The following is an 18,736-nucleotide window of genomic DNA, read 5'->3' on the forward strand; positions in this document are numbered from 1 at the left end:
TCATAGTTGGAAGGTGTATGATAAGATTTCTGCGCATGTCAGTTCGCAAACAACGCAACGTTTCTAAGAAAACAGACCAAAATTTCTTAAGTATAATCACGATGAGAAAACCGGCGTAGAGATTGTGTTTTCACCCAACTTTAAGTAGGTAGTTTTAAAACATTCGAAATCGATGTAGTTTATTAAATATGGATTCAATTTACAACTGTATCTGGGAAAAATCTTTCTCTCAGAGTTAACAGTAACAAATGATGTAAATCAACTCTAGCATTTCAAATGCTAGAGTTAATTTACAGAAATTGAAACAGAAATGGATTGATATTTCCCAATTTAACTCATATTGCGGCCGAGGTCATATACAGTGTAAACAAATGTTACATTATTACGTTAAGTTTAATATTACAAAAATATGATTATTATGATGATTATATTCGCTGTCGACATTTCGGAATATTATGTTCATGTTCAGACCCATCTAAATATGGGTCTCGTTTTTTGAAATATGCAAACTGTAATGTTGTAAACTTTCATTGCTAATTAATAAATGGGTATGAGTGATGTGATGTGGTTTGTTTTGTACCTACCTGTGTGTCCTGTATCCCCCAATGCTACGCTTTTCTCCTGATATTAAAAAACTATTTGCTCCGGGTTATTTAACGATAATTTTTACGTTACGCTACAGCAGGGTGGATATTTAAAGGTTGATGCCGAAGTATCCTTATACGCTAGGTTACGAGTATTGTATAGAACTAAGTACTGCATACCTAACCATTACGAGTACATAAAGTAGCAATCACTTAATTTAATCCAAAGGCTAAATACTTGCACCAAAACGAGAGTTTAATCCAACTTGTACAGTCGAGTTCATAAACTTGTGAGCATACGCATTTGATCAAATATATCTGAACACGATTTTATTGTTAACGGCTTAGAAGCGTGTTCAGATATTTTTGACCAAATTTTTGGTCACAAGTTTATGAACTCGACTGTATCTGTATTCTGTAATATTTTGTTTTTAGGGTTCCGGAGCCAAAATGCCAAAAACGGAACCCTTATAGTTTCGCCATGTCTGTCTATCTGTCTGTCTGTCCGTCCGTCCGCGGCTTTGCTCAGGGACTATCAATGCTAGAAAGCTGTAATTTTGCACGGATATATACGTAAACTATGCCGACAAAATAGTACAATAAAAAAATATTTAAAAAAAAATTCTTTAGGGTACCTCCCATAGACCTAAAGTGGGGGTGATTTTTTTTTCTCATCCTACCCTATAGTGTGGGGTATCGGTGGATTAGAGGGTTGCTAAGACGATTTTTCGATTTAGTGATTTGTTTGCGAAATATTCAACTTTAAAATGCAAATTTTCATTAAAATCGAGCGTCCCCCCCCCCCCCTCTAAACAGGATGATGGAAAAATTTGAAAAAATTCAGGATGGTAGTAAGCGTATCAAACTTTCAAGTAAAACTATAACGGCTAAGTTTTCTTGAGAATTATTAGTAGTTTAAGAGTAAATAGCAGCCTAAAGTTTAAATATACCTAAACTTGGAATATTCCGTACAAAATACGAAATCCTTAGAAAAATATTAGGTACTTACTTAATTTTTTCGTAATGGCTACGGAACCCTATTTCGGGTCTGTCCGACACGCTCTTGGCCGGTTTTTTTAATTTAGTATTTAATACATAATGTAGGTACTTACCTACTCATAATAATTCGTATGCCCCGAACGGGTAAGATGTAGCTGAACATTATCTCAACAGTAACTACAACAGCAGTGTATATAACCTATTTTCGACGAATAAAAATATTATTTGCTTGATTGATTGTTTGTTTTAAGCTATACAAAATTAATTAAAATGAAACCACAGGGTGCTAAAGAAATTTGTGACTCATAATAAATTAAATCGTTTATTTCGAAGAGTTTCCACATCACATCCATTAATGTATTTAGATGCTAAGTATTATCATTATCAATTTTAAGTTTTGCGAAATATCGCAACTCGCGTCCGGTGGTCCACGCCGCGCCATTGCTGCCACGATTAGATTAAGATGCCCAAGAGTCGAGATAAATGAACGTGTGCCACTTAAAAGTAGCTTAAATAATTAGGGCATGCATGTAAGCTGAATTAAGCTGCTGTTGGATGGAATTTACATCACCAAAATCGAGGATAGCGTTTCGCCATACGGCACAAAGGAGATGGCGGGATGATTAGGACGCGTCAAGAATTGGTCTAACATTGCTCCAGACCAGAGGTTCCCAAAGTAGTCCAGGTGGACCCCCAGGGACCCACGGAAAACATGTAGGCGTAAAACATGGATATTTTGGGAATATAGTAGTATGTAGCAGCAGGGGGTCTACCGAAAACAGTAAAACTTTGAAAGTGGTCTATGAGAAAAAAAACTTTGGGAACCTCTGCTCCAGACCTAAGGCCTTATTGTCTAACGCATTCGGAATCACAATCGTTTTCACGACTTCTTTCTGTCACAGTAGTATGGGAGAATGAGATGGTGAATATGATTGCGGGAGCTCAGGCGTTAGACACTGCGGCGGGAGTTGTGGAGGTCAAGAGAAGAACTCTTTGCCCAGCAGTACGACTTATTATTATGCTAGTAAAAAAATCGAAGGATTAACAAGAAAGGGGGTGACAAAAAAACCCTTCCGTAGGTATTTAGGGCCTCGGACAGAAGGCCGGCTAGAGTGCCCTTATGGTAGAGACAGAATTTATCTCAAAGATAACCCAAATTTTTCGGATTTCTAGTGAAAATAGCAATAATGAAACTCTTGAATGTAAATGTATATAGGTAGTTTCTCCGAGTCCTTCTGCCCGCTTGTCTGTCCGTGGGTTAGCACGGAGATCTATAATAGAAAGCCGTAATTTCGCATGGGTGTACTTGCTAACTACGCTGACAAAACATTCAAATAAATAAAAATAAATAAATAGTGTAGGTACATACTCTCCTACCAAAATAGGCACGACATTTTGCTTCTCATTTGACCCATGGTGTCGGGCGTCGACGGATACATCTCTTGTTAGTATAGCGGGTGTGGCCCGTAATACGAGGAAAATATTAAAACATAGATCATCCTCGTCAAAGTTCAGCGACTTTTAAAAATAATGGAGGTTTGAATTTTCCTTTTTTCATACAAATTAAATACTTACTGCAATCAATGTACCGACGCCATCCTAGAACACAACCACATTACAAACATTGCTTCTTAGAATAAACTTAAAAGTGTAATAAAAATTAAAAAACTAATTAATTTTAAAAGTCGCTGAACATGTTGTTCGTTTGAGGAGTATGATCTATGTTTTAATTATTTGCTCATATTACAGGCCACACCCGGTATAAAGTTGATTCGTGAAAACAATTTTTAATCCAGGAATTTATTTAGGATAAACCAAGGTTCAAACCGACCATATATCAATTTATAAATTATCTTTTTTTGTTAGTCAGTCGCTCACAACTGCCATACTGCCATATCTTTAAATTAGCCACGGCCATGAGGTCAAGTTCATGCCACTGATAATACAAGAATAAATACTTTAGGTAAATTCTAGTCATTCGGTATCTTTATCCTACTTATTAAAAAGAAAATATTCTTTATACATTGATACGGGAAAACCGTAACACATAAATAAATGTGTAGGTAAGTAGTCAACTTTGTTTCCTGGGCCACTATGGAACCTTATAGTAACAAATTTAATTCATCTTTAACAATGTTTATCGAACGACGTAAGATTTCATTATAACACGGTTCTATGGTGGCTTTGGAATCAAAATGGTTGACTGTACACTTGAGGCCATAAATATGTATGTATACCTACGGCCTTCGCGTCAAATGTTTGAACTGACATCATTATTTAGTTGCACAAAAATGTATTTAGCCTCTTCATCTACCAAGGCGGGCGGAGCAGCAGCGCAGGCAGAGACAGCAAAAACGCCGCAAATATACAGGTCTCTCTAAAGACTACATATTTACAGCTTTTGCTGTTGAAACTTTGGGTCCATGGAGTTCGGACGCTCACAAACTTTTTGGACAAATAAAAAAAAAATCGAAATTACCAATGACCATAGGGCTGGTGCATTTCTCGCCCAACGTATTGGAATCACGATCCAGCGCGGAAATGCAGCCAGCCTTATGGGGCACTCTTCCTCAGGGACAAGACTTGGGCGAACTGTATATATAGTTAATTTATTTTTAGGATAGTTTAGTGTAACCTCAATTCATCCTTTTTAATTAATAAATAATTAAGAGGTACGTTTTCTAAAAATATCTTTACATATATTATATTTTTGACGTTTTGGCAACGTACATAATATTTATGAACTTGACTGTACGTCTAGATCTAAGGAAGGAAGGAAATAAGGAACGAGCTAAAAAATAGGTTCAAGATTATCGTCATATATTTTACACTGCTACAAAATCTGTTTAAAATACCTAGGATTTCTTATGTCAAATAGGGCTATAAGTACCATCGGGAAAAAAGGCTAGGTATATGTACGGTCAGTTCCCTAACTTTTTATCCACTTTTTCATACTTTAGTTGTATAGAAAAGTGGATAAGTACTTATGTTAAGGCACCGGCTGTACAATACTTATAACTTTACCTTTATAATAAAACCGGTAAATTGTATTTATTGCCGAGCCGTCAAAACATGAATCACCCTTAAAAAAATGTGATGTCACTTCGGTTCGGCAATTCCCATGGTCGATGTTGCCGAAATCCATCCAATCCATCGTTCCATCTAGGTTGCTATAAGGACAGGACACATTCATTCGCGGTAATACTTGAATCTGTGTTCTTGAGCGACTCGAATGACAAGAAATTTATGACATCATCACGTTGGTCTTAAGACACTATATACGAGCATAAAATAATATAATAAATGCGAAACATTCGGTATGTACACAGATAGCTGGACATCTGGAATAACACAGTTAGGTACACAGGATCGGGATAAAATCTTAAAGTCTCAACCGCTGGGTTAGAGTCATGTGATATGGCACGGTTGGTTTTTACTTATAGTGCAACATTAATGAAGACCATGATATCATTTTTGTGAATTTTTTGCTCTACCTATGATCTCAGGCTACAGTGTATGTAGGTATTACTTGCGTACAATTTTGTAACGTACGTCTGCGTTTCCTGGCCGCGGACAATCAGACATTTTACTTTATAGCTCGGGAAAATGTCAGCACACAAAATGTCGAGGAAACTCATCGACAAAGCCGGCATTCTGTACACTACCATGAGTTTACAGTGACCGCACTCGATAGTGGCGGCGTAAATTATTTGTAGAGGCTCTGAGGTACAATTCTTCATACAAATAATTTACGCCGTCGCTATCGAGTACGGTCACTGTAAACTCTTGGTATTGGTACTGTACATCATACTTTCAGTTAAATAGTAATTGCATATTGCGACTATGACGGAGAAAATTTATAAACATAGATAATATGTAAATAAGTAGTTTACCAAAAAGTAAATAATAATGTGTTGCGTGATCGGCAATGTTTAGACGAAAGAAAACGTTTCTCACTAACAGAAAACAACAAGAACAAGTAAAAAAATTATTTTAAAAATTTGATGAAATTTTAATTAAAGAATTAGCAGGTTTTTTCAGGTGGTAGGACCTTGTGCAAGGTCCGCCCGGATTGCTACCACCATCTTGCTCGCTAATCCGACAGTGAAGCAACAGTGCTATTGTGTTTCGGCGTGGAGAGTAAGACAGCCGGAGAAAAACTGGCACTTGAGGTATCCCATCTTAGGCCTCTAGGTTGGCAACGCATCTGCAATCCCCCTGGTGTTGCAGGTGTCTATGGGTGGTGGTGATCTCTTACCATCAGGAGACCCACTTGCTCGTTTGCCATCCAGTCAAATAAAAAAAAGGTCGTAACTCGTCAGCCTGAACGATATCAGTTTTTTTGTTTCTATTATACGAAGAACCAATTCAAAGCAAAATTTTTAATGATTTTAGCGTGACAGGCGACGTCATCAGTCTGGGCTATAAGGACTAGGATGGCGTAAGTACATTGTAATACTATTTAATTTGTACGAAAAAGAGAAAATCAAAAGACTCCATTGTTTTTAAATGTGGTTGAACAAAGGTAACTACCGTTTGAGCAGTAGAATCCACGATTTAATTTTTTTGCTCCTGTTAAAGGCTTCACCCTGGTTGTTTTAATTTATGTATTTGCTTAGCTAAACAGTAGTAATTTAATTAAATGATTAACTACTGTTTTGTGTATTGCTCCGTAATAATAAATTTCCATATGGGAACTGAAAAAATGTAATATCAGAAATCGCAAAAATTACAAAACAACATCTAGTTTTTATGACAAAATTAAATAAATACTTTGAGGATACTTATGATATCAGTAAACAAATGCCAGTATTATTGTCATTATTTATTTTTCTCATTGGTCACAGTTTCTTCAGTTATTTACGTAGTAAGAATAACACTTAGTGATAGCTAGTAACTGTACCATTTCATATTGTCAAACAAACGAGTGTCAATTCTAATTGCAAAAGTATAATCTAGATGTCTGTTCTGTAATCGGACGCTCATCTTTGCACAGGTTTTAAAAACAAACGAATCAGAAACCCACTAATAATATTGCTATATTCAAGTCAATAATATTGTTACTAAATCTGGTGTGTTTTTAATTATCTTCGCTGCAAGAGTTTACACGATAATCTGTCAAAGGTAAATACTATAGACGCATTATTTATTAGTTTCTTCGTTGTAAGTAAGCTTGATTGTGGAATTATACGTCTCTACCCTCCGGACAAAGACGAATAAAACGTGTATTTAGTTGTGTAATAGTAAATAAAATAAGATATCCATATCCATACTAATATTATAAATGAGAAAGTGTGTGTGTTTGTATGTTTGTGTGTTTGTATGTTGGTCCGTCTTTCGAGTCGAAACGGAGCAACGGATCGACGTGATTTCTTGGCCTATGGATAGTTTATGGGCCAGAGAGTGACATACATAGGATAATTGTTATCCCGGAAAAATTCACAGTTCCAGCGCGATAACCGAATTCCACGCGGACGAAGCCGCGGGCAAGAGCAAGTTTTTTACATACATAACGATTGTGGCTATACCCTACCAGGGTGCATAATATTGTAAGAACTAGAATAAGTCTTATGTATTTTATGTTTTCGCCAAATAAATTAAACTGAACGTAAAATACTACAGTATTAACGGCCTTCTACCAAACACTACAGTATTAAGAGGAGAAATTACTCTACTGATTTGAGGTTAATACGTTCCTAGCCTGTATGTAGATAAATAATAAAATACCTATATTTTTTTTATTCATCTAATCAGTTAATTTAATTTACAAATTGGAACATCCATGAGAAGGAACTCTACTTGGGTTTTCGGTTATTGTCTAGCTAGAGCAGTGTTTATCAATCTGTGGGCGTCACCAAGGGGCGGCAAAGGGGGCTGCTGCCCTCTCCTAGAGAATAAAAAAAAATAGCCTTTATTTCAATCAATGTTGCCATTAAAGTCTACAGTCAAGAGCGCTTTGAAATTCTCGCTTGCTTCATAAGCTTTCGACTGTATATACTTTTCCCATCTTCTATGTTTCTACTACCCCCCCCCCTTGATTATCGGTTGGCGACTCCCTTGTCTATGGGTCGCGCTCCCCCGCAAATACCCCTTAGAGGGGGTCGTAGTAACTTTAAAATTCAACGGTAGTTATTATGTATGATTATTCGATGTGTTATCAACGTAAAATAATACAAATAACTGTAAGCAGGTAAGCAGGGCGTCGCCAAATATTTTTCAAACCGAGGGGGTCGCGTCATGAAAAAGTTTGGAAAAAACACTGGTCTGGGAGTAGCAAGACCTATATCCAGTACTTCCAGTAGACAGTAGACTATTTAGTTTACTAGCGTGTAAGAAGTTCGATCCACGGTCAAAGTTTTGTCCGACCTAAGTCAGTTTGACTTCGACGCCTCGACACTTTTGACCCCCTCATAACTCAAAACTATTTCATATAAACATGTCATCCATCCATCCATCCAAAAATCGTCAATTTTATCACTGACTCACCTATAGATCAAAATTCTAACCCAGTTCCAGGAGACCTAGAAAGTTCCAATTTGGCATCCAGATAGGCAGTTGGGTGAATACAAAGGGATAAATCAGAAAGTAGTAATTTTTCATCATTTTATCATAATTTTTAAATTAAATTATTTTTGTACAAAAAGTAATAATATGCCATCAAAACATAAATGTGAAATGAGAGCCAAGTTCAATATTATGACATATGCCTTGATTGTTGTCTTTAACGACAAAAGAAGTGAGATCTAAATGGGTGCCAAGTGCCAAGGTGCCAAGTTCAATGGTCAGCCCTGAAATTTATTTATGACAATATAAAATATTTTATAACAACTTAAAATATCATTTCTTCTTATAACTTAGAATAATATATTGAAGCCTAAGGTCGGACTTGGCTAGTTTTTATATACATACTATTATTATTACATTTCATAGAGTATTAGAAAAGCTAACCGAAACGTACGCTATTATTCACTCTTTCATACTAGTTGCATAGGAAAATACATACTTATGTTAGGGCACCGACTGTACTATAATTTTCGTTACGAAAGAATCGGGGAAGAAATAAAACAAATACTTTCAACTAATTGTTTATAATGAGAAACATCACAATCAAAAACTAGCTTTGCTTCATTTCCTTACGCTTCTGTTAACTTTGCCATAGATCTCTGGGAAAGCTTCCTTGCAGTACGGCAGCGTGTCCCTCACTCTGTCGTACAGGGTATGGTCGAACATCTGCCGGAACTCCTCGCGAGTGGTGTAAGTGTCTGCGTATAGCATCTGGAAGCCTTTTTCTTTGGTCACGAAGTTTTCTACGCTGCGAGTGGCTGATACCTGGGGACAACGATTTTGTAGTCAGTTTTTGGTGAAAGAAGTTCTTACAGCTTAAACGTTTGACCTCTTGACCGCCACACTACGAAATGACGGGCTTGACTCTGTATGCCACAGAAAAATCAGTGTCAAAAATCAATTTGATTTTTAATTCCTTTGGAGAAGGATTAATTTCGAGTTGAATGTTGGTCATGTATGACCGTGGCGTGTGAGGCATTCCATTGGCTGTCACGAATAGATGAATGTGGCTGTCAAGAGGTTAAAGTAGTGGTGCATCTTAGCTTAAGCAGAGAATTCAATACATTGCGGGTGAAAATAATCCATCACATCTTATCTTAAAAGGGGTCTTTAAAGAGGTCCCTCGTATGCGGGAACTAAAAAAAGTGCAGCGCATTCTAGTCTCATCTGTTTTAATAAGCACAAATTCTGCTAATTTCATATGTAATAAAAAAAAGGTAGCCTTAAATTTGACACGGATCTGCGTCTTAAGCATTCCAGGGGTTGAGGGGTGCCTAAGAATCCCCGGCAGGCACCCGGCTACCAATGTACCTTTTTTTATCAAATAGCTGGAAAATGAGCATGCGGGTCACCTGATGGTAAGCGATCACCGCCACCCATGTACACCTACAGCATAATTAGGACTGCGGGGAAGGGGGAGGGGAGTAAAAGGGGAGAGGGGAGATGGGTCTCCGGATCTCCCACTCACCGTACGAATCACAGTAGCAAAACTACTATTTCACGCCGGTATTCTGTGGGAGTGTGGTACTAACCCGGTCGAGCCGGCCCATTCATATTGCAGCCAGCAACTGGTTACAGTAAGGCTCTACCACACGTAATCCTGGTTAAAGCTGGAGCACTGTGGATGCAGGTCGCTTTTAACCGAAGCAACTGGAGGTCTATGGGGCCTATGACCAACAGTGGATGTCCTACGGGTGATATGATGGTGATGATGATGTTGTGTTGATAAAACTTACAGTCTCAAAACCAGGAGCTTTAGGTACTCCGTAGACGCCGATGTCGACGAACATCTGCCAATCGCCACTCACGCGCAGCTGGCCGGGATTGTTCGGTACTTTGAAAGGGCACAACCATATAGGGTACACCTGTCAAGTAAACATGCTTTACATTTCTCAATCAGTACACCAAAACACAGATAGGGTACACCTGTCAAATATAGTACATTACTGCAGAGGCTATGAAGTAAGGGACTGATGGACAAGTTAGGGCTAGACGGCCGAGTCGTAAACGAGACTGGATAAAACTAGTCCTGCAATCCCTGTGGTGGCCGAGGATTGTATAGTGCTTTTCTCAAACAATGTGAGAAAATATTAAATAGTACATTGTGTCTTAAGGGCGGTAAATAAGGAATTACGAACGAGCGTCTATTAGAAGCCCGAAGTCGAAGATTGAGGGCTGTAATGAGTCGACATACAATGTTTTTCATCACATTTGCGAGTAAAATTGTATATTTGTAGAAGAAAAACTAAGTAACAAACTCATTTACCGACCTTGGGCTTCATGACATGAAAATTAGTAGGTACGGGATGACTCATTTACCGACCACGGGTTTCATGACAAGCATATTAAGGTCAAGGGTTTTATTTGGGGGGTTGCAACCAAGGTAGCCTGCATGTTACGGCACTGTTTACGAGCAAGTGTGTTGAAAATTAAAATAACTACTAGGTATTCAAGTAAATAATAGTTTAATTTACCGCCTATACATTTTTTAAACTTTCCGTTTGAACAAGCTATTCGAACACCATGTATAACCGCAGATAATATATCCTGAATAGTTTACAGTTTCAAAAACTCGTTCGTCTTTATGAAACAGTTGAGAATTACTCATTTGGGAAAAAACTGAAAAAAATCTGGATCTCTACAAGTGTTTTACCCTGAATTTGTCATGGAACAGCTGTATAGCGCGCTCCAAAGTCTGTATGGGGACCAGCATGTCTTGGATAACGTGGGCGCGGTCATACAGCCTGCCCACCGCCTCGGGCTGCGTCAGCTTCAGCAGAGACACCTCCGGCGGCATCAGCCAGCCGAACAGGTAGCGGAAGATCACGTTGTTGCCGAAAGAGATTATGTCCTGGGTAGGAGTTTCGCGGTGTTAGAAGAGGCTCAGAAAAAACCAATGCAAGTTATAAAACAGAGGTTAAACTATTAAATTTAGATTTAAAGTTTATAATTATATCATCATATCAGCCGTGGGACGTCCACGGTTGGACATGGGTCTCCCCATAGATCTCAAGTTGCTTTGCGACTTTAACCAGAGGCCGTATTGCCTAAAGTTTCTGATGCTCACGATCGCAATCAAATGACAGTTTTCCCATACAAAAACCGTCATTTGATTGCGATCGCGAGCGTCAGAAACGTTAGGCAATACAGCCTCAGGTCATCCATCCATCTCGTTGGTGGACGTCCTACGTAAAATATGTCGACCGGGTGGCCAAGTGGTTAGAAAACCTGACTACGAAGCTTGAGGTCCCGGGCTCGATCCCCGGCAGGGGCAGACACTTGCATGAATAATACGGCTGTTTGGATGTGGTAGATCAGATTCGATCGGTCGTCGATCAGATTTAAAGCCTACGAATCAGTCAGAAAACGTCGAAGAACCTGTAAGGGTCTCCCTGCATCTATCAGCACGAAATCAGCAAAAGCCGATAGAAAAAAGCTGTGTCTACGCAACAAGAGCGAAAAAGACGTTGCCGCGTCGGCAGGCGTCAGCCGATCCGAGCCGAACCATCCCATTTTAGCTCTTATTACGTGGACGTAAAGCTTTTTAACCCCCGACGCAAAAATAGGGGTGTCATAACTAGTTATAAGTTTGACCACTATGTGTCTGTCTGTGGCACCGTAGCTCTTAAGCGGGTGGATCGATTTGAAAGCGGTTTTTTTTATTTGAAAGCAGGGTTTTTAGCAATGATTCTTATACATGTTTCATCAAAATCGGTTCAGCCGTTTTTGAGATATCGAACTTTGAAGTGACAAAGTCGGGGGTTTTCCAACATTTTGTTAGTTAGGTTATTTCTATCGACTTTTGCCGATTCCGCGTCGATTGATGTGGCTCGCTCTGCTTCGGAGTCGCCGTTGAAGCATTCTTCTCCATCTAATTCTACCAACTCACTTGCAATTCCCAGAAAAGGCTCTTGGTGTGCCTGTGATAGTAGTCCCGGAGTGGTATATACTCGACAATAGACTGTCTTGCATTGAGATGCTTCTCCACTTGCTTAAAGAACCACTCTGAATACCATTTGCCGATAGGGTTGTACTGCAAGAAACAAACAAAAATTAAGAAACTCGCTGTTACCATCGTTCTAAATAAGCTAACCAACTTAGAAAATTTAAAAGCATTGTCATTTCAAAGGTCAATATCTCATAAACGCCAGAATCGATTTTTGACAAAAATAGCTAAGAACCACCGTAAGGGAACTTGCTTTCAAGTAAAAAAAAACGCATCGAAATCAGTATGGTTAGGTAATATGTTCTGATGCAATGAGGGCTATCGTTTTTTGTCTCACTAGATGGCGCACTGTTGCGTGAGGTTTTTAAGTGTGGCTTTCAGAGTCTGTTATTACGGGCGTTAAAACAAAGTTTAGATTAAAATCATATTTAAAACACCTTAAAACCGTACCATAAAAATATCCAGCCACAACAGTGTTGCTTAGTCCCGTTTTGTTCGGAAAAAAAGGGAGGACAAAAGTTTCCGAAAGACAAAACTGTCTCAAAACACAGACATTCATTGCCCCGTAACGCATAATTGCCATAATTAATTTCAGGTAATGCAAAATATTCACAAAAAAATTCTAATTATAAATAAACCCGCGGAGCTCACCCAAAAACTATGAGATTTGACATTTCGGAGACCTCACGCTACACTAGCGCCTCTAGTGGCGAATTCATACGCGATAGCCCTCATTGTAATGACTCTCGAATGAAGACCGTGGATGGGCAAGTGCAGCGTAGGATGCTCACCAACGAGATGAATGGATTGGTTGTAACTGGAGGTCTATGTTTTATTAAACTTTCGTGATTCTCACTTATAGTTTAAAATATTAGTTTAATTATTTTGTATTCGTTTTTAGTTTAGTTTAGTTTATTTATTCATTCAATACATCATTACATTATAATTTACATAAATGTCAGTTATAAGAATTTTTATTGAAAATCGTCAAAGGTAATAAGATTAGTAATAATTATAAAAAATAAAATTCTAAGCATGTCATGTGAATGGAAACAATTAAAATTAGACTGGTTCTCCTCAAGGGATCGTCAGACTGAAAACACATTGAAATGTATATAAAGAATAATGGCGAAAATGTCAAGGATATGTAAAGATTAATACATTAGGCAATAATTGAGTAACAATTTAAATGTCAATGTAAAAACAATAAAATAAAACAAGAAATAATAATAACAATTTAAACAATAAAATTAAAATTTCAGATTCATAAATTCATTTACGGAATAAAACGCTTTTTCCAACAAAAGGTCTTTTAGTCGACGGCTAAACGTTTCATTCGTCTTTCGTTTCATCGTTCTTTTCGAGGTGTGAGGTAGGTTTATCTGTAATGTTGTTGTACTGGTATTACTGTTTCTGTCTTTTGTCCGCCATCCAACCCGCTATAGACGATATTCCAGCATGTGTCAACAGGGGCAGACTGAAAACCAGCGCTGGCAGCTTCCGCGTAAGCGCAGCATTAGCTGAGTTTGCTCCTTTTGCCGCAGGACAGACTACTTGCAAAGTTATATTCCTATTTTTTTTAATACTCTTTTTTATAATCTGTGCTGTATTGTACTATTTTATCTTGTTGTTACACACAGCGCCATCTATCTACTTTCAGCCGAGCTAACAGAGGTCTCTTCAACCGAGAGAACTGTTGGCTTCTCTGTTAGTTCGAACCTGTGAGGATAGATGGCGCATTTTCGGGGATGCTCCCCCGCTGCACTGCTTGGCCAAATCCAAGATGGCGATTTGTGACCTAATTTTATAATGAACCAATAAAACGATCTGTTTCAATCTTTCAATATATTTATATTAATATCCTGCCGCAACACTTGTATTGTTTATATTGTTGTCTTGTATTGTTTGTACTGTTGGCAATTAAAAACTTTCTTTCTTTCTTTTTATGGGAAAAACCTATTGCCAACAATGGACCTTTTACGGCTGACATGATGCTGGCCACGAATAACGACATTTATCAAGATAAATGTCAAATAATGTTTTATAATACCTTGCCATCGCTTCCAATTTCATCCACCATGTCTCCGAGCATGACTACTCCTTGATCCTTGTTGTAGAGAAGTGCTTCTACGAACTGGTGAGGGTTTTGTTTCAGAGACTCCTCTTGAAACCTCTTTGAAAGTTCAGGCAAACTGGTATATGGGTGATATTCGAGGCGAACATATCTGAAAAATATAGTAATTTAAGCCAACAGATATGAAATTATATTAAGTAATTTTAAATTTGCCGTACATTTCAAACAAGCCTTGGTAGCCAGTGGTTTAACTTATGGCGCGTAGAGATTCGTGGGTTCGATCCCGGGCACACACTGTGTTTTTCGAAATTTATATGCGAAACTACTTTTTAAATTTGAAACATCTACACGAATCCTTCACACACCTGCGAAGAAATTCGAATGTGTGTGTGAAGTTCCCTATTCGCATTAGGCCTGCGTGGGAACTACGGTCCAAGCCCTCTCGTTCTGAGAGGGCTGTGCCCTGCAGAGGGATGTGTATAGGACGATATGATGATGATAATTTTTAACTTTAGTTTAGGTACCACTTTATTAAATAATTGCCTTAGGCATTGGCTTACTTCTTGGCAGGAATAACTTTCATGACAGCTGAAGCTAAGAACCCAAGAGTGCCGTATGACCATGGAACCGCATAGAATAGATCTGGATTTTCATCCTGCAACATTAACGAGAAGACGGCATTTAGGAGTAGGTAAATAGATCTTGAAATATAAAAAAAATTAAGTAGATACTATATCAAGTTTGACTTATAAATAAATAACATTAAAATAGACAAGGTTTCAAACGAAAGCTCGATATTAATATGAGGGGTCAAGTTGCTAAAAAACACATGTACAGTCGAAGAAAGTGAATCACGTACCAGGGTTGAACCTTTTAATAATAAATATCAGGATGGGACATATTGACACCAATTGGCCTTGTCCCAAACTAAGCAAAGCTTGTACTATGCATACTAGGCACCGGATAAACGTACTTACTTATTAAATACATATTAAACATACAAGACCCGAGAACAAACATTCGTATTATTCATACAAATATCTGCCACGGCCGGGAATCGAACCCAGGACCTCAAGCTTTGTAGTCAGGTTCTCTAACCACTTGGCTCTCTGGTTATCTTCATACTTATATGGCTTCAAACTTACCTTACTACAGGTAACAACAGAGCCATCAGCCAACAACAGTTCGTACTGCACGCAGATGTGCTGGAACAATCCGTGGACGTGCGACGAGGTTTCGACACCGGTGCCCATGACCAGGCCGCCGACGGTCAGCTGGTCCAGCTCGGGGACCACGGGCAGCGCCAGGCCCAGGGCTTCCAGCGTGCGGGACAGCTGGCCCATGGTCACCATGGGCTCGCAGCGGACTGTCTAAAAACGAAGGTTTTTAAATTTGTTAACGGAACACATAAAGGCAGCAGGCACTTTCGGATTTGGCCGGTGGAGGAATTCAGCAACTTTTGGTCATTTTGTAAGTCGTTTAAATCTACGATTCTGGCAGCTGAGCTTTTAATAGAAAAGTTTTTCAATACGTAGTATACTTTACTTCGTACGGCATAGCATTGTAAACTTTAATACCTATTTCAAATACAGTTGGCCAAGAATTTAAATATTTTCGACTGAAATTATGCCGATATCGTATTCCAAAATCGACACGCGTACTTGAGTCACCAACTTAACTCTAGATCTGTGTTCGTACCATGTTCTTCTTGTCAACTTCCAACACATCGACGAGGTTAACTTCAATATTGGTGAAGGTCTTCTTGTAGAGCCCCTGCCGGAAGGACATGGTCTGCCAAGTAGGACGCGCAGTGCAGAGCCGCGTGCTGCGGTCGCCAGACAACCAGGCTTTTATCTGGAAACACCAGATAGTTATTGAAAGAGTCGGCCAATCTGGAAACCTGGTGGCGAGTCGTCAAAACTGTTAACAAAGCACCCAAAGGCTAAAGGCCTCTGTTGATTTTCATTTTCAGATTACTTTGCAGAAGTCTATCGATCAACTAACTGAACTAGTACCTTTCAACTTACTTCTCCGCTACCACCGGTAAACAGCTACATAAATCCTACTACATATTATAAATGCGAAAGTGTTTGTGTTTGTATGTTTGTATGTCTTTTACGTCGAAACGGAGCGACGGATCGACGTGATTTTTGGCATGGAGATAGTTTATGGGCCAGAGGGGGTTTGTGGACGTAGCTGGGATGACGATAAATATTAAATGGGCTCACGTTAGGCTTCTTTTATCCGGATATTGCTGCGGGATCGGGATAAAAAAAATAACCGCTAGGATTCATCCCAACCTATAGGTATTCGATCTATTGGTGGGCACAGACCTCTTCTCAGAATGAGAGGGCTTGGGCTACAAATCCCACGCGAGCCCACTACAGATTGGAAACTTCACACACACGATTGAATTGCTTCGCAGATCTCCTGGTTTCCTCTCAATATTTTCCTTCAGCGTAAAGCTCGTAGTTTTCAAATGTATTTTTTTAACCCATCACGCGTCCTAGATACTACATTAGTCCCTAACTTTTTTTGTGCGGGAAATGTCCTTAAGACTAAGTACTGACTGGTAGTCTCTAGAACATTTCCCGCACAAAAAAAGTTAGGGACTAATTAGTCTCTAGGACGCGTGACGGGTTAAACAGAATTAAGAAAAATAAAAAAAAGATTTTGCCAAATCGCGAAGCGGTCCCAGCTCAGCATAGTGTTGGCCGTGTGGGCCAACGCTGGTCTTCCGCTTTGGCCGCTTGGCGACTTCACGGAAGGCAATTTCGCACATGAATTACAAAAAACTGTGACGCGAACCTAGATTTGAACCCACGATCCTCTGCTTGAGAGGCAAACCACTAACTAGGCCACCGGCGACTTTAACATTCATTACATTACACATGTAGGTGAAGGTCATTTAATTTTCATATTTCATGCTCCAAGAAGATTTAAGAAAATAATCCCTGATTCTAACCTGTCTCTGGACTTCTTGAACCTTCCGGTCGTGCATCCTCGGCGCGCTGTTCAACTTGAAGACCACATAGCTCCGGAGTGTGGACCACACCTTCCACACCAGTGACATGGGCAGCAGCGCCGTCACCACCAGCACCCAGCGGTATTCCACCAGGATATACTCGAGGAGAGTTTCGGTCTCTATTGCTGTCATTATTGCTCTGAAATATTGGGTTTGAGAACTACTATGACAATATTTATGGCAGAGCTTTTTTTAGGGTTCCGGAGCCAAAACGGCAAAAACGGAACCCTTATAGTTTCGCCATGTCTGTCTGTCTGTCTGTCTGTCCGTCCGTCCGCGGCTTTGCTCAGGGACTGTCAATGCTAGAAAGCTGTAATTTTGCACGGATATATATGTAAACTATGCCAAAATGGTACAATACAAAATTGTAAAAAAAAATTTTTAAGGGTTCCTCTCATAGACGTAAAGTGAAGGTGATTTTTTCTATATTGTGGGGTATCTTTGAATAGGTATTTTAAAACCATTAGGGGTTTGCTAAGACGATTTTTCGATTCAGTATTTTTTTTGCGAAATATTCAACTTTAAAGTGCAAAATTTTATGAAAATCAAGCGTCCCCCCCTCTAAAATCTAAACCGGTGGGTGGAAAAATTTGAAAAAAATCAGGATGGTATTAAGTATATCAAACTTTCTAGGAAAACTATAACAGCTAAGTTTGCTTTAGAATTATTATATTATATTTATAATCATATAGTTTTACTCTTAAATAGCAGCCTAAAGTATAAAATATACCTAAATTTCGAAGATTCCGTATAAATACAAAATCCTTAGAAAATATTATTTAATTTTTTAGTAATGGCTACGGAACCCTATTTTGGGCGTGTCCGACACGCTCTTGGCCAGTTTTTTACTATGGAAGGGAGGAAAACGAGCAAGAGACTTCCGCCCCTAAGAAAAAAATCCAATGCTCTCGTTTACAATAATAGTTTGTTATAGCAGTTTTATATGTCTGTCTATTATCTATTGATAATCACAAAGAAAAAATGATGTTTTTATTATTATTTATCTCAATTGCATGTAAAATATTTTATAAAAGCAGACATTCTAAAGACCGACACACAAAAAAGTTCACTAATACAGACTACCTAAAAATCTATCCAATCGCCATATTCTATTAATATTTACAACTCACAGCGGTCTATGTTAAAATCTTAATTACCTAGCATCTGTTACAATAATTATTATTACTCACCTGCTCTTTACCTGTTGTCTACTAAAGTGTCTAAAATCAGAACCCAACCATTATACGTCTCTAGCAGTTCATATCTACCGGCTAACTGATTGCCACTTCAACAAAAATCACGATGATATCTCATGAATTTGTCAAAAAACCTTCAAAACAAGCAAATTTAAACCTTAATTAGTACTATATAAGACTGGCCTATTTGTACACCGTTGTGAGCATACGAGTATAATTGTGGATTATATATTATGTCTATTTTCTAATAAAAACTACTTTGTTTCGTTAGAATAAGGTATCTTTGAGTTACTTGACATTCAGTAGACGATTAAAGATTGTACAATTCGGAAAGAATTTCTGATATAA

General features: G+C 38.5%; 1 protein-coding gene across 1 annotated transcript; it reads right to left on the bottom strand.

Moving 5' to 3' along the window:
• Nucleotides 1–8,670: 8,670 nt before the first annotated feature.
• On the bottom strand, nt 8,671–18,491 carry LOC141438742 (delta(24)-sterol reductase-like). Its single transcript, XM_074102685.1, has 10 exons — nt 18,383–18,491; nt 17,133–17,331; nt 15,866–16,021; nt 15,313–15,537; nt 14,728–14,822; nt 14,144–14,318; nt 12,037–12,180; nt 10,801–10,998; nt 9,884–10,012; nt 8,671–8,912 (listed from the first exon to the last, which is right to left on the bottom strand). Exons 2-10 carry the CDS (start codon nt 17,322–17,324, stop codon nt 8,709–8,711), a joined length of 1,518 nt encoding a protein of 505 aa, XP_073958786.1. The 5' UTR covers nt 17,325–17,331; nt 18,383–18,491; the 3' UTR covers nt 8,671–8,708.
• Between the last annotated feature and the right edge of the window lie 245 nt (nt 18,492–18,736).

The sequence above is a fragment of the Choristoneura fumiferana genome, chromosome 19 (genome assembly GCF_025370935.1).
Source record: "Choristoneura fumiferana chromosome 19, NRCan_CFum_1, whole genome shotgun sequence".
NCBI lineage: Eukaryota > Metazoa > Arthropoda > Insecta > Lepidoptera > Tortricidae > Choristoneura > Choristoneura fumiferana.

Coding starts and splice junctions, on each gene's coding strand:
- LOC141438742 (XM_074102685.1), bottom strand. CDS start 17,324: ATGACAGCAATAGAGACCGAAACTCTCCTCGAGTATATCCTGGTGGAA. Junction 16,022..17,132: donor TTCAAGAAGTCCAGAGACAG/GTTAGAATCAGG, acceptor TGGTGTTTCCAG/ATAAAAGCCTGGTTGTCTGG. Junction 12,181..14,143: donor AAATTGGAAGCGATGGCAAG/GTATTATAAAAC, acceptor TGTTTCTTGCAG/TACAACCCTATCGGCAAATG.